This window comes from Engystomops pustulosus, chromosome 4, assembly GCF_040894005.1.
Source record: "Engystomops pustulosus chromosome 4, aEngPut4.maternal, whole genome shotgun sequence".
Taxonomy (NCBI): domain Eukaryota; kingdom Metazoa; phylum Chordata; class Amphibia; order Anura; family Leptodactylidae; genus Engystomops; species Engystomops pustulosus.
Window position 1 is genome coordinate 93,498,545 of NC_092414.1, and position 26,784 is coordinate 93,525,328.

The 26,784-nt window shown below is 43.6% G+C and overlaps 1 protein-coding gene across 3 annotated transcripts; it reads right to left on the reverse strand.

Moving 5' to 3' along the window:
• Window positions 1–2,019: 2,019 nt before the first annotated feature.
• KRR1 (KRR1 small subunit processome component homolog) lies at window positions 2,020–10,302 on the reverse strand. Of its 3 annotated transcripts, none has more exons than XM_072146750.1 (10): window positions 10,147–10,302; window positions 9,099–9,274; window positions 7,014–7,148; window positions 6,076–6,201; window positions 5,912–5,995; window positions 5,414–5,470; window positions 3,830–4,000; window positions 3,428–3,505; window positions 3,248–3,338; window positions 2,020–2,930 (listed from the first exon to the last, which is right to left on the reverse strand). In XM_072146750.1, the coding sequence occupies exons 1-10, from the start codon at window positions 10,211–10,213 to the stop codon at window positions 2,788–2,790; spliced, it is 1,128 nt and encodes a 375-aa protein (XP_072002851.1). In that variant the 5' UTR covers window positions 10,214–10,302; the 3' UTR covers window positions 2,020–2,787. The 3 variants fall into 3 exon arrangements, with proteins under 3 accessions (XP_072002851.1, XP_072002850.1, XP_072002852.1); XM_072146749.1 differs by having other exon boundaries at window positions 10,075–10,292; XM_072146751.1 differs by lacking the exon at window positions 10,147–10,302 and adding an exon at window positions 9,961–10,093.
• Window positions 10,303–26,784: the final 16,482 nt, after the last annotated feature.

A 26,784-nucleotide genomic window follows, 5' to 3' on the forward strand; every position in this document is an offset into this window, starting at 1 on the left:
CTGCTAAAAAGGCTGTGGCAGATTTGAGGAGGGGTAAAGACTCTATAATGGAATCCCTAGAGGTTTTATTTACCAGGTGTGATTCCAATTCTGACAACCAAAAATATAAAGTCCTGGCGACAGAAGTGGAGGCAATGTTGGTCTTAATATTTAAAGAAGACGTCTCCCAAGCCCTTTTAAGTAAGGCATCAGATTTACGGTCAAGGGGGTCTTTTAATTGGGCACTATCTTCAAATGGGAGATCCGTCTTTTTTACTACTTTAGCCACTTGAATGTCGACTTTAGGTATTTCCTCCCATAAAGTATTGTCCTCAAATTGTAATCTATTTCGGAATTCTTTGGGGATAGAAATTCTTTTTTCTGGCTCCTTCCATTCTGATAACACCAAGTCTTTTAGTGTGTCAATTACAGGAAAGAAACTTTTCTTTCTGTATTTGAGTCCCCCAAAGAGATCACTCTGTACAGAGGTTGGTTCAGACACATCCTCTATTTCTAGTGTGTTTCTCAAGGCTTTTAATAAGCTGTCTAGATCCTCGGACGCAAACAAATACTTTGTGTGCCCCTGATCTTTTGAATGTCCCCCCTCTAGACTTTCTTCCGGTCTATCATCTAAAGAACAGGAAGGGAAATCTGAGTCTTGATCAGAAGAGGAAGACTGAACGTATCTAGGTTTTTTCCTAGGTGGTTCGGGTAAATGAGCAGCAATAGAGGAGGAAACTTCTTCCTTTATTGCGGACCTTATTTCGTCCATTAATGACGACCTTTCCTCTTTTAAAATTTTGGTCAGACAATCTGAACACAGGCTTTTCCTATAGTCCTCTGGTAATTTAGAACTACATAAGCCACATCTTTTAGAGGGTTTTTTAAGGGGTTTTTCTCTTTAGGTTCTTTCTGCCCTTTTCCCTAAGAGAAGCATACATGATAACAGTTAATAACAGGTATGAAATGTATGGTGAGAGAGAAGAGGACAGCCCAGGGCTTGTACTTACGGGTACCAGGACCTGGAACAGGTTGGATGCGTCATCAGCCATTTTGCTGGAAGCACCAGAGCCACCGACTAGGTTTTCCTTCCAGGAACGCTTAAATTTGATTTTCTCCCGCGTTCTGGAGAGGCTCGTCCCTCCTCCCCCTTCCGGTTCAAACCGGAAGCGATCGGGCTCCTGGACTGCGCATGCGTCCACGGAGCCGGCTTTCGGGTCCGCCCCCAATGACGCGACCCTGTCGCTCTGACGTGTATACCGGAAGTCGCGTCTGCGGCCGACTTCCGGTACGCGGCCATCCCGGACCACGCACACAAGCAGCACGTGCGCGCGCGCACGTAATCTTACTGGAGCCGGAACCCCTCACCGCCGAGGACCGATGCCCCTCACACACCGGTCCTCCAGCAGAGAAAGGGCCCCAGCACAGGTACCGCTGCATGTCCCCCCCGCAACCACCCAGCATTGGTCTCCCGGGACCGTTGGTTGGGCTGGCAGAACGGGGGGCGGGGAGGAGGTACATTTTGGTGTTCCCCCCACTTGGTTGTGAGGCGGAACCCATTAAAGTAAAAAGTAAAAAAGTAAAAGGAAAAGGTAAAAAGTAAAAAGTAAAAGAAATCTCGTGTCTCCCTAGGGAGACTCTCTTGCATCCTATATCCCGAAGGGACAGGAAGACACTGGTGTTGGGTGCTAGGGAGGAGCTTTTAATCTCTTGCGCTTCCTGTCCCTACAGGATATAGGAGCATCCTCCAGGTGGGGGCCGTCATGGAACGTGGTGGAAAAATTGATTTCCTTTTAAAGGAGAGAACACTTGTCACCATCAATGTGTCAGAAACAGCCTTGTAGACTATGTATTAAATCTTATTGGACACTGTACACTCGCTTTCATATTATGTGTTAAATGTGTACACAGACATTACATTTTCACCAACACCTCTGCTAGTGTAAAAAAAAATATATATTTATATAACCCTTAGATGCCATGTAGGAACTTATGATTGTGAGAACTAGAAGGGTTAAATAATTCACTGCAGACACATACTTGATCACCAACAACTATTATTTTAAAGGATATCTTTCATATGTTTTCATGCATTGTGCACCAAACATAGAGAATGCTGTAGCTACACTGATGCAGAAACATAGATGTTGTTTAATCCCTGACCTGAGTAGTTTTGCTAAAAAAAAAAAAAAAAAATTCTACAATTCAGGACCATGGTAAATCTGGAGGCATACTGGCTGCTGTGTTTCCTGGCAGCTGGGGGATTGTGCCCAGCAAAGCCACTCAGTTCAGGGATTAAACAAGATATGTTTCTGCTTCAGTGTAGCTACAGCACTCAAGGTATGTTTTGGTTCATAATGAACAAAGGTAGATTTCCTTTAGGTTCTTGTATTAAAAAGTAATAAAATAGATTTAACCATGTAAGCATCACAAATAGTATAACATTTCTATAGAAAACATATGCAAATACAGAACACTCAAACCTTGCCAATACATATGCTAGAGGTGCAGTCACAATTCTGCAGAATGATGATCAGAATCAATAGAAAAAGAAAAGCAAAATATTTATATGGTTATGAGACTTTTTTTTACCCTTTTACATGGGCATGACAAATCTTGGACAAATACAACTTTCCCACTGTACGCTTTTCTACATAATTCTGTTTTGTAGTTGTAAAACACAGGGGCCCATAAAAGTCTTGTAGCTTCTTTGAAAAAAAAAATATATGTCACTAGTCCGGGGTAGAGGTTTGGGTGAATCTTCCATTGAAGAAGAAAAGCAGACTGCAGGTAAACATTTCAAATTACTCATGTCTTCTTTTTCTTCTTCTTTTTGTCTGAATCCACTACCTTTTGCTTCACTTCCTCTGGGGGGGCGCCAAGCTTCTTGCTTTTAGCTTTCTTTACCTTCTCTTTAATGGCATTTACATCAAGCTTTGAGGAAGTGGCAACTAAAATGGAAGAGAACAAATCAATTGGTAGTCTCAGATTCCATCTAAATTCAGTTGTAAATTAGTTAAAGATGACCCGTCATCGTCAAAAAACCGCACTAGGAGTTGCTTACTAAAGTAAGCAGTTCCTGGTGCTACAACAGTCCCAGCAGTGTTACACTGCCAGCATTATCGCCAAGGGTCAAAGATGTTTGAAAATATACATAATCTAGTTATTATATGGGGAAAAAGGTATTGCTATATAGATAACCTTAATGCATGGTAACACTGGGGCCATTTATAACATCCTGACAATGAGAACACATCACATCTTTTACCTTCCTTTGGCTCATAAGACTTTTCTTCAGGAGGGATAAATGCCTGGTTTCTCTTTTCTTGCCTCCTTACTAGAGCTTCTGCTTCTCTAGTCTGTAAAGGAAGTAATTTTAGTCATTTAGCAACATGCAATCTGTGCGGTTTGAGTATGCACTGTATCCATTCCGGTCTATGACAAATACCTTAATATCCTCAAGTTTCTTTTTCCTTCTCTGGCTTTCTTTCAAGAAGTATTCACCACTTTCAATTTCCTTATCCATCTGTAAACACAATAAAATGATATTAAAACCTAAACTATACATGTTGCAATTTCTCTATTATATGCCTGGATGCAGCAGTCACAGCCACAGGAAGAATGAGGGCAAGGAAATCACTGAAAGGCTAGGGTAGCCCCTCAGGCTGATTGGCATAATTTTAATAGCAGATTTTAGAAGGAATGAGTCCATGGATACAAATATGATAGATTTTTTAAAACACTACAGAATTTGATGGCGCTATATAAAGATTATATTCTCAACTAAAAGGAAATAATAATAAACAACTGGCATTCAACAAAGCAGCTTCTAATAGTAATAGTGCTGTACCTTGCTAGGAAGCTGTGGTGGTGGGAATGGTGTATATTCTTTTTTAATCCTCTTTTTCTTTGGTTCTTTTCTCTTGCTGAGATTCTTCTGCCTAAATTTTGGTAGAAACCGATCCCAGCTTTGATTCCTTAACTCTGGATCTTTAGCCAACTCACGTTTGATCATTAAAGCCTGAAGGTATAACAGAATGACTTCTATAAACAGGAACTAATGCAGAACTATAAATCTTATTGTTCCTCAGTTTACGGAGACAGCATTCAAGGCTACCAGGATGGTAACAGTCCCAAAATTTCCTTATGTAACATACAACCACTTCTGTGAATTTAATGAATGCTTTCAACACAGGCAGGCAATAGTGTTCCCTCTTTCAGCTTTCATTGCACAGAGGAGCTTGTGGTCATGTGGGTAAAGCAATACTGCCATCTGAGAGCCTCCAAATCCAGTATATACAAAGTGGGGGACTTCAGTGTGTATATAAGGGTAAGGGGTGATTATTTATGCACAGCATATTACAACATTTTTGAAATGTTATCAAAAAGGAGCCAAGTCCTTTAAACATTCAACACAAATTCATTAAAATTCAAATACTACCATACATACTCCGGTATAAGCAGAGCATTTTAAAAAAAATTACCGTGTATATACTTGAGTATAAGCCGAGACCCCTAATTTTACCACCAAAAACTGGGAAAGACTACTGACTGGAGTATAAGCCGAGGGTGGGAAATGCATTTGTCAAAACCCCCCCAGTAGTATACAGCCTGCCAGCCCCCATGTAGTATACAGCCTGCCAGCCGCATTGAGCACTATACAGCGACGAGCAGGAGCTTCCTGTCCGGAAGGACAGAGGCTCCTGCCCGACTGTTGCAGGCCGCGAGGGCCCAGCGCTGGCGCGCCAAGTGTCGGGTGCCGGATCGAAACTGCCCGCGAGCGCTCCGACGGCAGCGCCTCTTCTTTCTTCACATATGCGGCGCCACGTCTGCACAGAGCTGTCGTGGACTTGTCTACAGGGGGTGGGGGTGGGCGTCAAGCTATAGGTAGGTGATAGGTTATCCCAATTTTTGGTGGTAAAATTAGGGGCCTAGGCATATAGTCGAGTATATATAAAGTACTCACGTATAAGCCGAATGGGGCTTTTTCAGACCAATAAAAGGACATTTCATTAACCAGGCAGCTGTTAGACATCCTATTTTATTAAAACGTAGCGGCTGCATTTTCCAGCCAAGGCATTATACTTGATTCAATAAGTTTTCCCAGTTGTTTGTGATAACATTAAGTGTCTCGGCTTGACTTATACTCGCTTATATACGGTAATTTACGGCAGGCACATGTTGCAATTTTAGTATGTACATAGTTTGCAATACCTAAAAGCCCTTCAGCTATCCATTACACCACGAGACTATTCCCTTTTCAGTGAAAACAACAAGCATTTCCCCATTAGAACAGGCTCAAGTGATCTGTACAACGACTACGAACAGGATGATCAGAACAGTTCCGTTTTTCCCACAATTTGCATAGTATACTAGGGATGTGTTAATTTAATCCTTAAATTGCTTTCATTAAAAAGGCAAAATTTAGCTTTACCTTTATATTGTAAATAGGATGAATGTTATTCATTGTGTCCAAAACAATTCTCCTGACCTGCAAAAATATGTAATAAAATGTATTAATTATAAAACAGAGGAAATGTTTCAATGAAAATAACACACACGTCAGTTATTTAGTTCAAGAAATTAATTTTTTCTTGTGGCTGTTGAACAGTTGGCTGCAAACATAGGGGACATTTATCAGGAATTGTATGGCCAGACCTGATGGACCATCTAAACATCAATATAGCACGATTATACATAGGCCAGGCAGCACCTGCTGTAAAATTTTTCGCAAATCAAGGCGTCCGCCAGATACATCAGAGTTAAGATAATTGACCCTTGAGAAAGTCCCCTGCAGCCACAGGACAACACTAGTCTCTGCTCTGGTGGGATTTTGGTCCACTCTTTCACTGTATTCCACAGTGGCCATAACTTTGTTCCAATGATTTACCAGAGGTTTGCTATTAGGTTTGAAATTAAGTTTTGTTTTTACCTCTTTAAGACCAGAGTAGGGCCCCACAGCGCTGACCGTATTCCCTTGCACCATTATGTAACATTTTGTGAGCAGCTCCAGAGCCTGAGGGAAAACAGTGCAGTGTAAATAAGCAGTCTCTAGAAACAGACAGACCTTTTCCTGTGTATACACTAGAATGATACCTTCAGAGTGGATCCCTTGGGTCCCAGAAGCCGCTGTCGCCTCTTTATAAACCTCTCCTTTTTTGTAACCATTGATCCAATTTTAACAATCTCACAGGCAACGTCATCTTCGAGAATTCTCACAGCCTGAGGAAGGTAATTAAATGATGGCATCTTCTTACCATTGTTGCGATGGATATATGGAAATATCTGTTGCTTTTAATCTGTATATTTCAGAAGTAATGGGCTGATCACCAATGCTATATTTATTAGACCAAGGCCGCATTCACACGACCGTATGGGGGAGGTATGTAAGGCCGCGGCCACACACATGTTCCCCCACAGAAGGCAATGGCCGCACACAGCCATACGGTGCCACACACGGGAAAAAGATAGGAAATGTTCTATCTTTCACCGTGTTACGGGCCTAATGCATTGCAATGGAGAGGGGAGGGGTCACCCCCCCTACTCTCCTTTGCAGCTTAGATATGGCCGCCCAGCCATAGACAAGCAGGCATACGTCATTGTAAATGCAGCCTAAGTAGTTATCACAAATGTGCAAAACCATCAATAAATAGACTACTGTCCCTAATGACCGGCCTGTTTTATTAATCACTATAACACTTCTGGAGCATTATTATTCATAAATGACACACCGCACCTCTTATTCATCCTACAAATTAATTGACAACCGGATTGTGACCAGGTGGGGAGGCACTCCTGCAACGTTGAGCACTTAGTGTTGTGCAAGGACACGCCATTTTCACAAGGGGAATGTACAGTGAAACCAGGAGTAAATGCATTCCTCAGCAAGCAGCTGAATGTTTACACTCTTTAATACATAGGGCTTACATACTGAGAATACAGTTTTATCATTTTTCTACTTGGCCCATTTGGGTTCATAAACCATTCATATAGTATTGAAAATGAATGAATTAATTAATTAATGAATGACTAACCTGTTCAAAGGGTACACTTCTGGCTAGTAATTTTATCAGGTCCCGAGCTCGGATAATAATATAAGGATCAAAGGTTTTTTTGGTACTGGTAACCGTCATGCTGCCTTCTATTAAATCTAATTCTGCTTTCACAAACTGAAAAACAAACAAAACTGAAAGTTAGGCAAAAACCGCAAGACTGAAGTTTATTGCTTATTATAAACTTTATTATGCACAAAAATCACTAGTATGTCATGGAAACATTTGTATGTGCATTATTCTCCTATACAGAATAATACAGAACATAAAGGTTCTGCACCATAAACTCTGATCTTAACTTTTGTGTACATTAAATGATATCTCCGAATTAATCCCATGGCTGTGGAGTCGGTAAACCAAACTTCCGACTTCACAGCACTGTTTCCCTGGTCACTCTAGCAGTGCTGAGATAATTGCGGCCAGGATCACACTCATTTTTTCTTCTCTTAGCGTTTCTGAGGGGTATTTTTAGTTGAGGAAAAGCTTGAAATTTGTAGAAACATGACTGATCTTTTTAGTATATTACCATGAAAATCCATGAATAATGGATGCCCCAAGGGTACTGACGGGTCGAGAGAAACTTATGGGTTGGAATCGCTGAACAATAATCAACAAGCTTCCCCTTATCTCCTCATCTGTAATTCCATGTTAATGCCCACACTATTTTTCATTTTCTTTTTGTCAATGCCTTCTACAAGCTATAACTTTTATAGTCTTCCTTAAAGCACATCTACTACCAGAATGAAAATGACTATGCAAATGACCCTGAGGGGCTCCAGGCTTCATTAACACTTACGGAGCCTGGAGCCCCTCATGCTTATTTGCATACAGTCCTTTATTCTGATTGAAGATGCCCTTTAACTATAGCTGCTCTCGGGATGAAATGTAGTTTTTGATAGCACAACTTTGGGTTTCATGTTTCCTTATCTCTTTCTATGCAGTATATTTAAATGCGAACAAAACTCTGGGTCAATAAGCACACAATTCAAAATGTATAGGCTTTTTTTTGTCTTTTGTTTGCATAAAGACAACCTTTTAGGGGAAAAAACCTTTTCCTTCACCATATTTCAAGTACCTAGTGTGGGTGTAGAAACACAAAATAAAAAAGTAAAAAATAAAAATAAAGTGCATTATTTGGCCCCACAAGTAGGCACCAACAGGAGATCACTTGATGTCTTTTATAATGCACTGCATTATTAGTGCCTGCTCCACAAAAGATAGGACAGGTCCTATACAGGTCTTTGCGGTCCAGGTAGTCCTTTCCTAGCGATATCGGTTGTGCCAGTGGTGCTTGCACCAGATATGAAATGGGCTACAATAAAAATTTTTATTATTTATTATAGGTTTGTGGAGTCAGTCCATTTTATCAGGACTCTGAATCAAAAATGACCACCGAACCGATTAAACCATAATAAAATGACAACTGGCACCAAGTTAGCACCAAACAGGGCAATTTTCCATTAGACCTTTGGGTCCCTTTATAAAGGCTACAGACATGAACACCAGAAGATGCTCTAGTGGTACAGAAAGCCAGGAAACCATCACAATTCAGGCTGTCTGCACACAAACGTATTCAGCCTAAAATATGGGGCTGTAGGATGGTGGGATCCCATGGGCTGAACACATAGCACAGGTTGGGAGTTATTACACCATACAGAAATATGTTGCAAAGACTTCCCTTCTGCATGTTGAATTGCAGTGCCAACACTTTAATAGGTCTTACAGTGTCGGGACTGCAGTTCGGCAGCAGACAGGAAGTACTTGCATCATATTTCTGTATGCTTTAATGACTTCCGTCCTGCGCATTGTGTTCAGTCTATGGGGCCATACTATTCCAGTGCAAAGAAAGAAAACTATTAGGCAGCAATAATTTAGGCTAGATCAGGGAAGTAAGTCCTTAAGGAGACTTAGTAATTTAAGGCCACCTCTGCAGGATGTGGAGTCTTACAGCCATCAATTCCTCCACTAGGGGATTCTAGGACATATGCCAATACACTTTCCAGGAAGGGATAAATAAAACATTAGGTAACTTGCAGGTCACAAACCAGTATTTTATGAGATGCTTACATGCTCACTTAATGCTTTCTGGACCAGGGGCCAACACTCTTTGAGGTACGCTTCTCTATACATTGGAAACAAGGTGGCAAAACTACTCTCTTCCAGCAACCCCTTTGGGTTATCCTCCTTGGTAAAAGGCTGCTCTTTCCAGCCATCAGGAACAGATATTTTAGACTCTTCCGCAACTGCAAGAAAGAACATTAAAACAAATGATTGTACACATTGAAATCATATCTAGCAAAAGAGATTTACAACAGAAACAGGAGAACTTGTGCTACAGCCAGCCATAACATTGTAAGTGAATTACAAACAACATTATGGCAGTCTCTGGGCTGTAAGTGAAGCGCTGCAATTGTGCCACCCGCATTTGCCGAGCATTTATGATGCTGGAACTGACTTTGAATGGTTGTGTATGCAACAGCCCCAGGAATGTCTGCAGATTCATGGAGAAAATCTGACCCTAAATCCACAGTGAAACTGCATTAAATACAGCTTTTACTGCAGATTCACAAAGGAGAAATCCGTTGCCCATCCAAAGCCCCCAAATATAATCAGCAGATTCTTAAAATCTACTGCACGTGTTAGTATCTTCCCAGACCATGTGCATAGTAATGTTATGCTCTAAACTTCCCAAGTGGACGATCCTCCATAATTCCATGCTAGAAATCCAGTGCATATACACCGTGTGCAAGGGTTCTCAGGTTCAGCACTACCCTGGACAGGACTACAATAAAGATTTCCAAATGAAGTTGTAAACCAAGTGCAGAAAATCAGGAGTGGGTGGGCTTCAGGGTGTGTACAGCACACTAGGAGATGCATGTCCTGGGCACATATGTACACAGTGTCTGGGAGGAATTCTAACCAATGCTACCTGCACTCTTTCCATGCCAGGGCTGTTAGGACCTTGGATTATGCCTCATCCTACTCCCCAGCACGAGCATAGACATAACACGTAACAGAGAAAACGCATTGCACTGGCAGTGACCTCCAATATGGCCGTCACATGCCTCCTGCGTGTCCCCTCTCCGCCAGGACACCCACTCCCCGTAGCACTGACCCGGTTCGGTTGTAGAGGGCCGTTTCTTGGCGTTATATGGCCGCGGATCTCTAGCTTTCTCCGCCATGCTTCTCTGTGCTGGTTACGACACGTGACCTAAAAAGTGTGCAACGCGTAAAAGTGTCCTGTAGGAAACAAAAGGCGAACAAAAGCTTCCGTCTCAGCGAGAAAGTGGAAGGTTCCATTCACACTACGCAGTGAGGCCGCCTGTGTTTTGCCACCATTGTAGAGATCAGATTTTCAGAGAATGCCACAATACAATAGAATTACAATAGAAAAGAAGTGTTTTTATTTCAATTTCATATTCTAGAATTAATATTGGAAAACTCCCAGCATATATTAACTTCTGAAAGAAAATCTATCATCACAATCTATCATAATAAACCAGAAACACCTTCACATATATCCAGGCAGTGACTCTTCTATTGGTTCTCTATGGCTTCCTTCCTTCTAAAACTTTAAAAAAATTATAATAAAAAACCTAAAAAATCAAATCACCCCCTGATATAAATATAAATAAACAGTAAAAATCATAAATACATTAGGTATCGTCACATACGAAAATGCCCGATCTATCAAAATATAACCGTTTTTCACTGCGTTTAACCCCGTAACGGAAAATCGTGCCCAAAGTCGAAAATGGCACTTTTTTGCCATTTAAAAAAAATAAATGAAATTCTATAAAAAGTGATCAAAAGGTCGTACAGTCCTAAAAATGCTAACATTGTAAACGTCATGAAAAGCCGTAAAAAAACTACACCTCCCAAAGCTTCGTACACCAAAGTATAAAAAAGTTATTAGCGACAGAAGACGGCAAAATCCCCCCAAAAATTTTTGTACAGGTTTTAATTTTTATAAATTTATGAAAACCTATACAAATTTGGTATCCCCATAATTGTACCGACCCAAAGAATAAAGAAGACATGTCATTTGGGGCATACAGTGAAATCCGTAAAATCCAAGCCCACAAGAATACGGCACAAATGCGTTTTTTTACCAATTTCACTGCATTTGGAATTTTTTTCCTGCTTCCCAGTACATGGCTTGGAATATTAAATACCACCATTTTGAAGTGTAATTTGTTACACAGAAAACACAGCTCTGTACATGGAAAAATAAAAAAGTTATTTTTTTTATTTTTGAAGGTGGGGAGTGAAAAATGAAAACGCAAAAACAAAAAAAGGCTGCGGAAGGGGTTAACTTACCCAGGCAAGTTCTATTTTTTTGCTTATTAAACCCTTAAAGAGGATCCATCACCAAGCAATACGGGACTAGGAGCTGCTTACTAAATTAAGCAGCTCCAAATGCTGAAACAAACGCTGCAGTGTTAGAATGATAGCGCTATCGGAAACCTCCGGTAATGCTATCTAATACTGCGGCGGAGTACAATGTAAAGGCCGGACCGCTCTCAAAGCTGTCCGGTGTATTCATGAGGGGGTGGTCGAAGTTGCTGCTTCTCCCTTGGACCACCCGCTTGCTCCATAGGCCTGATCGCGCCCCCAAATGAATACACTGGAAAGCTTTGAGAGAGGTCCAGCATTTACATTGTACTCCGCCGAAGTGTTGGATAGCGTTATCGGAGGTAATAAATCAGTCTTGTTGTGAGCTAACTTTCAGTAAGGACAGTGCGTCTTTTTTGTGTTACTCAGGGCCGGCGCAATGGGTAGGCAAAGGTGGCAATTGCCCAGGGCCCCTGGGAGAAAGGGGAGAATCTCTTCTTTCAAATGAATCTTGAATTTTGTTTCTAGGTGCTATGGATCCAGAGATATTCAGGTTTAAAGTGAGAATATCAGGTGCCATTTTTATATATAAAAATCACTCCCAACGGCAGTTTAACAGTTAATATCTCCGTTTTCCTACATTTTAGAAACACAAATTTAGATTCATATAAAAGAGGAGACTCTCTTCTTTCATAGGAAAAAGTAAGTAAGGTTCTATGTGTCACAGAGCCAGAGATACAGCCCCCTGAAATTAACCTCCCCCAATCCAGATTCTTTGCCATCAGTCTGCAGGGAGCATTTGCTGCACACAGGAGCTGCTGCACCTCACAGATAATGGAAATATTCACTTTATATGTTACTACATTTTGAGAAGGGATAATATCAACTAATATTCATGTTTTTAACCCTTCTCTATGCAGAACTATCTAAGAACACACTTTGGGCCACATGTATCAATCGTTTTTTCTGTTGTTTTTGCGCCTTTTTTGCGACTAAACGCCAAACTAGCTGCGCAGCAAAAATACCCAGCTTTCCCTCATTTATCCTAGCAATCCAGATGTTTTGCTGTGTCTAATGATATTCATCATTTGCGACTTTTAATTTAGGCGCAAAAAATGGCGCAAAAACACTCCAGTCCGAAGGTGGCGTTAACTGAGAAGAAAGCACTGAGCCCCTTTGCAGAACAGCTCATTTCTAGCAGCAAAGATCAGCCAGACACTGCAGACACTAGAACATATAATACAGACATGAGATACTCTGCAGACACTAGAACATATAATACAGACAGGAGCTGCAGACTGTATTTACAGTTCATCACCTTCTATTTACAAAACATTCTGCAGAATCCTGAGCTCAAAGCAAAGCAGAAGAGAACGTTACAGAATGTTGCACATAGTACTGACAAGTGTCCCCCATGTAATTCTACACAGTGTCACCAGTGTGTCTGAGGGGAATACTGAGCAGAATTACAGGGGTGCAGCAGGAGATCAGCACTGGGGGATCCCCTCCAGGAGAAGCCCCTGCTGAGGAGGTCACTGGGTGCTGGGTGTCACACACCTGGGTGCTGCTGTGAGGGTCATTCTCATTCTGGGATGTGGGAGAAGCAGAGAGGAGCTTGTAGCAGGATGACATGTAAGTGCCTGAATCTAACATTGCGCCAAAATTGCGCCTAAACAATGTTAAAGTAAAGTGATTAAAGGGGTTATCCGGGTTTAATTTTTTTTTTATGGCCGGGCTGGGGAGGGATAGTTAAACATAATAAACATGGACTTACCTCCTCCGGCGCCGCCGATGTCCCGCGCCGCGGTCACTTCGATCCGTGCCCCTGTAAACAAACGGGGGCACGGAAGCCGCGCACAGGGAGCTTCCGGTCCGCGTTGTGGACGGATCCTCCCATCCGTCCCTATCTCTCAGCGTTGTAAGCGCTGGGAGATGGTGCGCATGGGAGCATCCGGCCGGCCGGAAGCTCCCTGTGCGCCCTTCTACTGAAACCGGCGCACGGAGAAGACGGGCCGCGGCGCGGGACATCGGCAGCACCGGAGGAGGTAAGTCCATGTTTATTATGTTTAAATAGCCCTCCCCAGCCCGGCCAGAAAAAAATTTTTAATCCCGGATAACCCCTTTAATAAGAGGCAGGAAATTAATTTATAACAGATGGTTGTAGCTTGTGATAATTCTGGAAAACAGTATTCCCTTTTATTTTGTGATATTGTTTTAGGAAAGTAGATTTTCTTTATATAAGTATCTGGATTTGTACATATTTTAGAGGAAATTTTGAATGTTAATTGCCAAATGCATCGCCTGGTTGTCTGCTTTCAAAATGATATAGGTTTATGGCACCTTTACTTTTTATTCTGTTTTATTGATATATTTTGCAGGTTGTGACTGTCTAAAAATGTGTAGCTGAAAAGCAGATATCTAGTTATTACAGTTTTAGTGATATTATGTGGATTTATTTATGTGAACATATCAATATGGGACATTTGTGAACTCTACACTTGTCCATCTATTACATTTAGGAGATGTGAAGGTAAACATTTTCTGTTTGGATCAAATTTTTTGCCATCAAAGTCAAATTTTAAGTATTTTTAATAAAATGTTTCAATTTGAATCAAAATTGCATGAAGGCGCCTATGTCTATAAAATTTTTGATGCAATTTTGAAAATCGTCCAAGTGTCTGCTTTCAGAAAATATCGGTCCCTCTCCCCAATGGGCCTCACAGTCTAATCAACCTACCAGTAATTTTTTGGAGTGTGGGAGGAAACCGGAAGACCCGGAGGAAACCCACGCAGACGCACGCATACAAAATCTTTGCAGATGTTGACCAGCGCTGCAAGGCTGTAGTGCTAATCATGGAGACACCATGCTGCCCATAAATCTCCCTATCATTTATCTATCTCCTATAAAATTCTCCCATATTACAGTTTGTTTTACCATACTAAAGGAGCCTCTTGCTGACTGTGACTGGTTATAAAATAGTTTTATTTTGGGGCCCCGCTTTTAGTTTTGCCCAGGGCCCCACTTTGCCTAGAACCGGCCCTGGTGTTACTCAATCAAATACTAGCGCTGGGAAACAAAGACTCAAATAATTCAAAAATCACCTTTGCAATGCGGATGAGGACGGTTAAAGCCTTGTGTATCCAAAGACCCTTATGGTCATCCCTTTAGCATTATTATGTATCTATCTAAATATGCCGTTGTGATACATGTCTGTTTTTTTCTTTGTCTCTGATTTGCAGTTTTTTTTTGTTTTTTATTTATTGCAAATTTTTCGGTGTATGTATGGAACTAAGCATGGGGTCAGTTGTTCTTCGTTTTGCACCTAAAAAGTTGCAAAGCAAAGGAAACATCTGTCTAAGAAAGATACATTTTGTTAAACAATGTTATTTTACTTCTTGCCACTAGATGGAGGCATACACATATAGCCCAAGATCATAAGAACACCTATAAGAACACAGCCTAAATGGCTTTTAGGACACACAACTTTGTTTACGTTTTTTCCCTGCTCAAATTCCAAAAGATTTGTATTTTCCATTGGTTTTTTTTTTATAGTAAATATAGCTTGATTTATTAACTCTTTCCTGCAACAGAACAGAATAAAACAGCTGTTCTGCCACTTGTCTTTTAGTTAAAACTTTTACACAATTCACTGTACAGTATAATAAACATGATAAAATGATTCTGTAGGTTAGTACGATTAAGGAGATAACATGTAAAGATATTCTTATGTTTTACTACTTTAGCAAATATAAACTCCTTTATAAGGAAACTGCATTTGCCATATTAAGTGTCGCCATATTATAGCTTTTTTTATTCCTCAATCAAAAGAGGATATCAGGGCTTGTTTATTGCAGGAAAAGGTAACGGTTAGATTATTACCCCTATAGGTTTTTTGATTTTTTTTTTGTGACTTTCAAGGTGCACGGAACTAAGCAGGGGGTCAGTTGTACTTCGATTTGCACTTTAAAAGTAGCAAAACAAAGATATTTTTGTAAAACGGCAAAAAGATAATAAACAAAATGATCAAAATAAAGATACATGTCTCCCATTGTCACAAACTCTAGTGTCACAGACAACACCTCCAATTGGATGGCATGTTTGTTGTTAGAATATAGCCAGCACAATTTTTATAGAGGATATCTTCTATAATTTAGAATGGATGATTGCACAGCTTTTCTCTATGATTTCATATAGCGGACCAGTCAGCTCTCCTGTCTTTTGTAGTAAAGTGAGTCTGTTATATCTCCTGAGTGATTTGGCAGAGAAGCTGTAATGGCAGGACACAAATGCAACATCCCCCACCGGGGCCTAGCCTTTTCTCGGGGCCTGGAGTCAGCCGGGGGCCCACAGTACCTGAGTGGCTGGTGGTTGCGGCCTAGGCACGCTATTGTCACGGTGCTTGGTATGGGGAACCGGAGGGCTGTCCTACAGCCTGGCAGGTCTCCAGCAGGGTGGTGTTGGCAAGAAATGATGAGGGAGAGGCTGCTATAGCGGATCTCCCTGGGGCAACCCCTTTTGTGTATAGAGTATGAGTCTCTGTGTGGTGGACAGGGTGCCTGTGATGGGGGCAGCCGTAGTAGCAGGGACCAGACGGAGGCAGAGGTTGAACAAAAACAACTTACAGTTCTTTATTGGAACCGACAGGAACATCAGCAACGTGCCTTTAACAGACTGGTGGGATGCTGGAGAGGTATTTGGAGGGAGCCACAGGATGTAGATCACCAGCCTGGATGCAATGGCAGGCTGGGAGGTAGCTGTGTCCTGGAAGGATGCTTCAGCTTTATCCTGGATTGCTTCAGGTATCACCCTTGAAGGTAGGATGATACCCCTTTCCTCTCTCTCTCTGTCTAACTTGTTCAGACTCCCTGGTCTGACTGACTACTACTCAGAGTGTTCTCTAGAACATTCCTGGCCAGGGGTTTTTATTACTCCCCCTGGTCAGGTGGTGGCTGCTCCTCCAATTACCTCTCAGCTCACAGAGATAGAGTGTAATACATGTGATTGGCTAACACATATGACATCACATAACACACTTAACTCCTGCCTTACCAGGCAGGATCTACCACTACCACTACCATCTGTCCCCTGTGTAATGCAATGACATGCTGTGGGACGTATTCGCAAGCACTCCTTCGCCTTGCATCGGCGAGGGTGTTGCACAAACAAGGACAGTAAGCCCTGACACTGAGACCCCCAATCTGTCCCTACCTACTTATTGGGTCCCCCCTAAACGGAGGCCAATAACTGGGCGGTGTTCCCTCCCTGGGTAAGGTGTGAACACGTAACAAAACAGACAAACAAACACAATGAGGCGAGGTAAACAATCCGAGTCGGCAACAGCGGGAATATCAATAACCAAATCACAATCCAAATAGACTAGTCAATAAACGGGCAAGAATTCAGAAACCAGAAATCAGAAATCAGAAATACAAGAGAGCTAGACACACAGCAAGATAACAGTTTGACCAGCAAGGAGTCAAAGCAACACTGGAGACTTATAGGGAACTCAGCCCTGCCACAGGTGGAATGAGCAATCAATTACAGATGACAGTGTTAACTCTTGCAAGACAGACTCAGTGAGGGGAGTGGCAGACATCATGTCAGACAGCATAGGACCTAGTTCACACTGCAGAAAGATGATAAATTCAGTGTCTCCTAATCCTACCAGTATGGTTAGAGGAGACAGCAGGCGCAGACGTGACAGAAGCTTTGTGAGATCTGTGAGTAATATAAAAGGTCTATATGTTAAAGGGATATTCCCACGAAGATAAGTTTCTTATATGTACTCACAATAACAAAATAACACATTCTCTAATTCACTGTTATTAACAAAAATGCTGCATTTCTCAGATACAAGGCCAACCTGTCTCTATCAGTCCCGGTGTACACAATTTCAGTTGCCCCTAGACAAGACCCTGTAACTTCTGAATTTGGGTCTGGCGCCATCTTGGATTTTATATGTGAGCTCGTGCAGATGAGATTTCTGTCTGTCTCTGCTGTGTGCCTGTAGCCCCACCCCCTGCACAGAGCTCTGAGACAATCACTGATAACTTCATGCCAGGAGATAGTGAGCAGAGAGAGAGGCTGCAAACTACAAGCTACAAGGAGATAAGTAATCGGGGGAAAGGGGGAGGCAGGCACATATCTGTGAGATGTAGCTGAGCTGATAGTGTAATGGTGTAAAAGTCTGTCAGCCTCTGTGTAATCTCATACATCTCTCATCTGTCTCATTTCTTTCTATGTGTCAGTGTGTTAGTACAATGTCAGAAGCCAGATGAAAGTGTATATACACATGTACCATGATAATGTAACACACTGTCACCCCACAAAACTAGAGGGATCATAAGCATGTCTACTCAGAGAGTCCCCGCCCACAAACAAGAATCTTACACTGAGCAGCTGAGAGAGTGATAGGAGCTAAAACAGCAATAAAACTGAGTAAAATTGTAAAGTTAAGGGATAAAATTATCTTTGTTGTGTAAACATCACTAGGGGATTGAAATGTGAGAATTTTATTTTGTGGGAAAACTCCTTTAACTGTATTGATTATCTCATAAAAAGAATAAAATAGAACTTGTAGCCTAGAAAACTCGTTCAATATTGTGAGAGCCAGAGCATATGTCCTGAGACCTATGCTGAAAAAAACACGAGGGGAGCAAGTGTCCTTCCCTCTGAAATCACATCACAAAGGAGATTTAGTAAAATAGCCTCATGTGACATCACAACTGTCTTTAAATTTGGAGAAATGTTGCTCCATCTAAAGTGAGTTTTACTTTTTCTTCTGGCTGTGTTAACCACTATTAGGAAATCCAGGCACACTGGAAATGATTTATACAGAAATTTATTTTATTATTTATAAAAAATTTCTGTACAATTTCTCTCCTTTGTCAGGCACAAATTTCTCTACACAGGGAGGAAAGGAGATAGGGGATGTCAGAGTAATTGCAGTCAGCACTCTGCAATGTGCACATCTGTGCTAGTGCACATCGCATAGTGCTCTATCCTATTTCCTTTCCTCCTTGAGTAGCGGCAGGAGTGATACATTTACCATATATACTCATGTACAAGCCTAGTTTTTCAGCACGAAATAATGTGCTGTAAACCCAAACTGCATGTGCACTGCTGTTAGGTAGACAAACATCATTTCTATGGTAACAGAGTAGGACAGTCTTTCATACTGGGAGCAGAGCATAAAAGGGAGGAGCTGTTACTGAGAACTGAGGGCTCATGGGAGTTGTAGTATCCTGTGGCGGCCATCTTTAAGATAAGTCTGCCTATTTTAGAAAGCCCATAAAATTTTGTGATTTATAAAAGGAAGCTATTTAAGCTTAATTTTTTTTAATTTTGCGGCATTGAGTTTTGTTGTATATATTTATAGAACTATGGATTTTTGTATCAGAATTCCCAGAATACCCCTTTAATTGGATTTAAATGAATTTCTTCATTTTGCCATATTCTGACACCTATAATTTTTTCATACTTCAGCATATAGAGCTGTGTAAGGTGTAGTTTTTTTCCAGGATGTGAATTTGGATGCCTACTTGCTATTTTACATTATAGGGTTCACCACCAGGAATAACCTTTGTATATGTTGACAGATCAGGACTTTTGGGATCTGGCAATAGCTATCATGTTTATGATTTTATTTATGTATTTATTTTTATATCAGTTGTAGGTAAAGGGGGTCATTTAAATTTTTATTTAAAAAAAAATGTTTACTACTTTTAGGACCTGCCAAGGGTACTTAAACTGTAGGGGGTCTAATCACTCAGCCACATACTGCAATAATATAGTATTTCAGTATAAGGAGAATTTGCTATAGATCTATAATAGTGTGCCAGATGATGTATTCTCATACAGACTCCAGGATGCCATGGGAATGGATTGTTTTACACTTATGATGTTATAGGGATCTATGATGTACTTCATGTAAATCATAATGCTTTAAGGGGTTAAATTATACGGGTTAGTCTGTAAAATAAAATTATCCATAAAAGGTGTACTACAGGGGATCTGGAAAAAAAACATATGCTCCCAGTCCCCATTCCCCAATGCACCCTTCTTGGGTATCAAGATCAGAGGCACAACACACTCTGCCAACCTGAGTACACATGACCACAGTTGCACAGACACACAAATACTGCTTGGGATGGCTACTCCAGATACTACATATACTTATCTGTTCCACCAAAAAAAATGTCCTCTTCCAGACACATACAGAGATCACTCTATACCACATTTGTCCTCCAGACTGCACCTATTAAACTAAACCACTAGATGGCTGTTGAGTACCATAGAAATATACTTTATTAATTCATAGTAACAAAGTAAAAACATATCTTTCAAATTTCATTTTTAATGTAAAATTTACAGGGATACCACTGTATGTATGAGAAAAGTGAAGGAAGGTACAATAGAAAATTATGAAAAAAGTAAAGTCTTTTAAAAATATGCACAGGGCATCATGGGTCCAACCTGGTAAATGAGAATACTAAATCTTGCACAATTGTAAGTCCTGCAACAGAGGATATATTCCTAATTGATCCTCACACCCAGCAGTTTGTTACTTCTATGCATCCCCCCGAGCATTTCACTTATATTAGGGTTACTAACTCTAATTATGGGGTAATGACATCCTGTTTAACCTCTTTTCTGCAGTGCCTATTGTTGCAAAGGTAGTGTGCTGGCTACCAGAAAGGACCTGATGCCCAGGGAACATATGCTCCCAGTCCCCATTCCCCAATGCACTCTTCTTGGGTATCAAGATCAGAGGCGCAACACACTCTGCCAACCTGAGTACACATGACCACAGTTGCACATACACACAAATACTGCTTGGGATGCCTACTCCAGATACTACATATACTTATATAAAACGGACTCATTACCATACATGTATATACTTATAACTATGCACAGAGGACATTGAAACATCCCTCAAAAGGAGGACTTTCACACCAATAATAACAACAATATTGTTATCCATCGTATTAAGATCAGTATTAGTCCTCAATACAGGATTGCGTTGGACAATATCAGGGTATGCCTAGCATGTGAGTGACCATAAACTCACACTGTATTACACTGATTGGTGTAGCCAGGGCTCAGGCACATCTCATATAACAACACCAGTTGATTTCTTATACTGGGAATTGACAGACTGGTTGTTTTATTATTTTATGTTTTATTTAAATTCAGTTTAATTAAGTTTACTTTTATTATTACCAAGTTGTTCTTTAACTCTTTGTGCTCTAGGACATACTATTACATCATGGAACACGGAAGATCATGCTCCATGCTGTAACAGCACTTCATGGACCCGATGACGGTTCAGCTCATCAGATCTGAACTGTCATCGGGAAACGTAGCGTTTCAGTGGTAAAATCTACTGCTGCCTTCCTGTGTAACACGGGGGAGAAGTCCCCATAAAGTTCTGGTCCTGATGAAGAATTCTCACCTGTCAGGAGTCCACCAGGAAGAAGAACAGGCCAGACCTGGCCAAAATAAAGGGAGAACGTAGCAGCTTTGACTAATATGCATATTGGAGGCATATTATCAGGAGCACTGAAATAATCAGTTAGCACAGTTTGCAGCTACGCCACCTCCCTACCATGAGGAGCGTTGCCGGGGGCTAAGTGGGTACATACTTTTTAAAAACCTGCGGACATTAATTTGCAGGTTTTTAAGCCTATCCCAGGTTGGACACCGTCGCACGAGTGCTGGTGTATGATAAATTCCCCCACTAAGGCTACATTCACACGACCATCTGGAGCACATATGTACGGCCGAAAGCTTGCGTCCATGCATACGTCCCCCATAGATGGCAAGGGGCGCACAGAGCGATACGGTGCAGCACACGTGTGGCACTGTATCTCTCAGTACATGGGGAAAAGATAGGACATGTCCTATCTTTCCCAGGTTATGGCGCCGTGCGCCATGCATCGCAATAGAGAGGGGAGGGGTTAACACTCCTGCTCTCTATCGCAGCGAATGTCTATGCCTGTGTGAGTTCCATGAGACTGTTTCAGGCCTGGGCAAACAGGCAAGTCCACTGCAGGCTGATTAATGCTATATTCCCCTAAACAGCAGTTTTTTTCTTGTGTTGCCGATTTCAACCTATACTAATAACTATATGGGACAGGATTTTTTGCTACAGAGTATATATTGGACTTTCTATAATCCCATCTTATACTCTACCATTATAAAATGTAACAGGTTATCTATCTGTCATTACACATTGGCCCAACATTATGACTGTGATAAGTGTCCATCTAAACTTGAAAATAGTAGAGATAGGACCGGCACTCCAATATGCTAAAAAATCTTGATGCTTTATTTCATATCCATAAAACAAGGTGCATAATATACGGAGACCTACGCATTTCAAACAATTGTATGTGCAACACCCTCGCCGATGCAATGGCGAGGGAGGGTTTGCGAATACGTTCCACCTGCATGTAATCACCTTACACTACATGGTCCTGATATGCAATCCAATCCAATGATATGTGTTACATCCTGTGCTCTGTAAGCTGAGATGTGATTGGAGGAGCAGCCACCACCTGACCAAAGGGAGGTAATAAAACCTCTGGCCAGGAATGTTCTAGAGGACTTTAGGAGAATCCTAGAGATCAGTGAGTGAGTGAGCAATCTCTGTCTAGCCCATACCAGAGCAGGAAGAGCCTAGCCCCTGCCTCTGAAGAGTGGAGTCTAAGAGTAGAGTTAGTGTAGTGAGAAAAAGGGGTATCATCTTACCTTTAAAGGTGATACTTGAAGCCCTACAGGACAAGCTGAAGCTTCCTACCCGGACACAGCTGCCTCCCAGCCTGCCCTCTACATCCAGGCTGGTGAACTATCTCCTGAGGCTCCCTCCAACTCGCATCTCAGCACTCCATCTACCTGTTAAAGGCACGTTGCTGCGGTTCCTGCCGGTTCAAATAAAGAACTGTAAGTTGTTTTCTTCAACTTCTGTCTCCGTCTGGTCCCTGCTAATACGGCTGCCTTCATCACCGGCACCCTGTCCATCACCCAGAGACTCACATTAAGGGGTTGCCCCAGGGAGATCCGCTATAGCAGCCTCTCCCTCATCATTTCTTGCCAACACCACCCTGCTGGAGACCTGCCAGGCTGTAGGACAGCCCTCCGGTTCCCCGTACCAAGCACCGTGACAATAGCGTGCTTAGGCCGCAACCGCCAGCCACTCCGGTACCGCGGGCCCCGGCTGTCTACAGGCCTCACCTCAAAGGGCTAGGCCCCGGTGGGGGATGTTGCAAGTGGCGTCACGAACAGGATTGATACTTCTGTGCCTTATTCCAGCATTAAAGACTTTCCTTTATTAAAAAGACTGTGCTGCCTAACCCTGCTGCCATCCGGGTTTAGGCCCAAGTATTTGTGTGTTTCTACATTGAACTTTATACTGCTGCCACGTGCTGTCGAGCGCCGCTCCAGCACTCAAGAGGTTAATTCCTGCAAGAACTGTGTCAGCTCTGCTACATCCGGCGCTGCTGCACCTGAAGTGTTTACCTCAGAGGCGTGTGGCGCAGCAAGTATTTTCAGCCCGCCAAATCCTCACTGGCGGGAACTCCAGAGGCGTCACTAGGCTCCGCCCCCTGCGCGAGTGGCGCGAACTACCGTGGAGGAGGAGCTGGAGCGAGTGCGGCCGGCAACGAAGAGGGTTAATCGGCCATCTTGGATTTCGGCGCAGGCCGCGCCTGAAGCCTCCCAGCAGTGTGCGCCTCATCCGGAGTTCCGGCGCACGTGTCCTGCGACTGGAGGAGAACACCGCTGAGCATCACCGAGCCCCTGCTGCCTGTCGGACATCGGGAACGGAGACCTTCGTGCACCGTAGCTGTCCTGTCACCGCGGCTGATCCTGAGTGAGTACCGCTGGGGAAGTTAAAGGGGGGTAGAGATTGTTTCCGACGCTAGGTTATTGGCTCACCTCCCAGGGAATAGTGACTGTGTCTTAAAGTGCCCACGTCCCATTCTAGCCATCGCCCATAGCAACGGACATTGTGTAACCCTACAGGCTTCCCTCAGCTAGGCCAGTCATGTCCGCCCAGGACGAAGATACGGGACTGGAGCAAGTCCCATCCCCTGGTCCCTCCTCAGGGTACCGGAGCATGTTAAGTCCTCCAGAGAGTCCCTTCAGCCCTGCTACAGCTAGTGCCCCTGGGACTCCCACCATGATGCCTCTGACTATGCCCTACTATCTGGGGGCCCCCTGGTTACCCTACTACGAGGGAGAATCACATACTCTCCCTGAATTCAGGGACAAGTTGTTAGCCACCTTCGCCTTGCTCCCATTCACAGAGGAACAGAAAGTGGGCATCCTCATCGGGCAGTTGAAAGGACCCGCTCTCCGGGAAGTCAAGTCTTGGCCCCGAGAACAGTGTCAGAACGTGGTCCGGATTCTTGATAGGCTACGCAACACCTTTGACAAGTGTACTGTCTCCGAGTTGAAGCAGAAATTCTTCGGGAAAAGACAGAAGCCCCAAGAGTCCCTCCGAGACTTTGCCCTCTCCCTACAGGAGACATGGAAGGCCATCACCTGCCTTGAGCCCAAAGACGCTGAAACCTCTGATCAAACCTTAAGGGAACAATTTATTAATGGACTTGTTGATAGAAATCAAAGGTGTCAACTAAAGATCATCTCTTCTCAACATGCCCAGGCCTCCTTCCTTGAGTTTAAGGAAATTGCCATTGACATATTAGGGGACCGACCGCCTACTGGACCGCAGAAAGAGCCTGAATCCGTGGAAATGGAGGAATCTGCTCTAGCTTGCTATCCAACGCAGTCGACATCACCTACTCCTGCGGCTACGGAAGTTGCTGACTTAGCAGGACAGGTCTCTAATCTGGCGGACACCCTGCATAAAATCCTCGATCGGTTGACCCAGTTGGAAGTAACCGTCTCCGCTATGAGGAGGAAACCTCCAGAGAACCCGGTACGGTCAGCTACTCCTCGTGAATCTCCGACTAAACAGCGCCCAAAAGAAGCGAAGTCGTTAAGCACCTGGAGTCAGAAGAAACCCTGCCAGCGGTGCAGCTACTGCCATAAATATGGGCATAAAGAGAATGATTGTCGTCAGTTAAACGACAAACCCTTGGAGCTAAGGGACGACCTCCAAGGGAAGAACTTGTAAGTCCCCGAGATGCTAACTGGATGCCCAGGTTCGTGGGGACTCGCCCCATGGTTCATGTAACCATCAACGGAGTTACCCTACCGGCCTTAATTGATACCGGCTCTCAAGTGACCACACTCCGGAGTGCTGCCTTCGAGAAATGCAGAGGAAGAGCATCCTTAGTCCAGCCTCCCAAGGCTTACTTGAACATTATTGCTACGAACGGAAAGCCCGTCCCCATCTGGGGCTACTGGGAGCCCACGCTAACCATTGGAGACACTGAGTTAACCAGACAGGGCGTAGTGGTGACACGAGTGCCCGAAGACGGTAACTTCTCCCTGGTACTGGGTACCAATGTCCTCCGCAACTGCTACCCTGAAGTGCTGAAGGCTCTCCACGACTCCCTACCAACAGTGCCCAACGGTTCCCAGAAGGTAATTCAGGAGACTATGCAGGTTCTAGCGGCGCAACAGAAGTTTGCTGGCCCTAATGGAGAAATCTGCAGAGCCCGGATCAAGGATCCCCAACCTGTCCGCCTTGAACCTGGGACTGAGACGCTAGTATGGTGTCGAGCCTGCATGGGCGTCCAAGGTCAAGACTACCAGGCGATAGTAGAACCTCTACCAGCTGATGAAGACCTGCCCATCCTAGCCGCCCGGAGCCTAGTCACTGTATCCCGAGGACAAGTACCCATTCGATTACTAAATGTGGGAGACTCCCCAGTGGATCTGAGAAAGTACCAAGCCGTAGCCACTCTCTTCAGTGTCCATCCTGAAGACTTGGTGGAAACCTCTCTGTCTGCCTCTCAACAGTTGGAAGTGAAGCAAGGTGCTGAAGATGAGCCTGCCGAGCAATCCTGGTGGCTTGAGCTCAATATTGGAGACGACGATTTTACTCCTGCAGACCAAGTACAAGGTGTCCTGGATGTCGTTATGAAGCACCACCAGGCCTTCAGCAAACACCCACTGGATTTTGGGCAGACTACTCTGATCCAACACACCATCCCTACTGGCTCTCATCCTCCTATCAAGGAACGATATCGGCCCATACCTCCAGCCCGTTACCAAGAGGTGAAGAAGCTGGTACAAGAGATGAAGACAGCCAACGTTATCCGGGAGAGTCGCAGCCCATGGGCTGCCCCGCTGGTCCTTGTGAAGAAGAAGGATGGAACCCTTCGATTCTGTGTTGACTATAGGAAGATCAACAATATCACCCACAAGGACGCCTATCCTCTGCCTCGAATCGAGGAATCCCTCACAGCCCTAGGGTCAGCTGCCTACTTCTCTACCCTGGACCTGACCATTGGCTACTGGCAAGTGGCCATTGCGCCGGAAGACAGAGAGAAGACGGCTTTCACCACCCCAATGGGCTTGTTCGAGTTCAACAACATGCCGTTTGGGCTATGCAACGCCCCAGGCACATTTCAACGGCTGATGGAGAGATGTTTGGGTCATCGCAACTTCGAGACCGTCCTGCTATATTTGGACGACATTATCATCTACTCCAAGACTTATGAAGACCACCTCCACCATCTGGCTGAAGTCTTCCAAATCCTGACCCAACATGGGTTGAAGGTCAAGCCATCCAAGTGCCACCTGCTACAACCTAGCGTCAAGTACCTGGGACATGTGGTGAGCGCTCATGGAATTGAGCCAGATCCAGAGAAGATTGCAGCTGTCTACGACTGGCCTACCCCATCCACCGTACGGGACATCAAAAGCTTCCTGGGATTTGCCAGTTATTACAGGCGTTTCATCCCGAAGTTTGCCCAGCTGGCGGCTCCCCTGCAAGAGCTTCTAAGGGGCCTGCCAAAAGAGAGCCAACGTTCCCGAGTATCCATTGAGTGGACGGCCGAACGAGAAGCTGCCTTCCAGATGCTCAAGCAACGGCTGACTGAACCTCCGGTGTTGGGATATCCAGACTATAGTCTGCCTTTCACCCTATACACTGATGCCAGCAAGCAAGGTCTAGGGGTGGTATTATCCCAGCTCCAAAACGGAACTGAAAGGGTCATAGCCTACGCCAGCCGTTCCCTCCGAGAACCGGAGCAAAACGACCAGAACTATAGTTCCTTCAAGTTGGAGTTTCTGGCGTTAGTCTGGGCTCCGTCTCCCTGACCAGTGGGAGGGACCCTCCACGGATGCTCAGTGGGAAGATGTCGAGATGCCAGCATTCTATGCCCGGTTTGTGCGTCAAGATGCCCAGAGAGTTTACTCCCTACCGACAGAGGCAGCGCCAGCTACTCCTCAAGAAGAGTCAGAGCCCCCTGCGGAAAAGGACCTCTGGATGAGTCT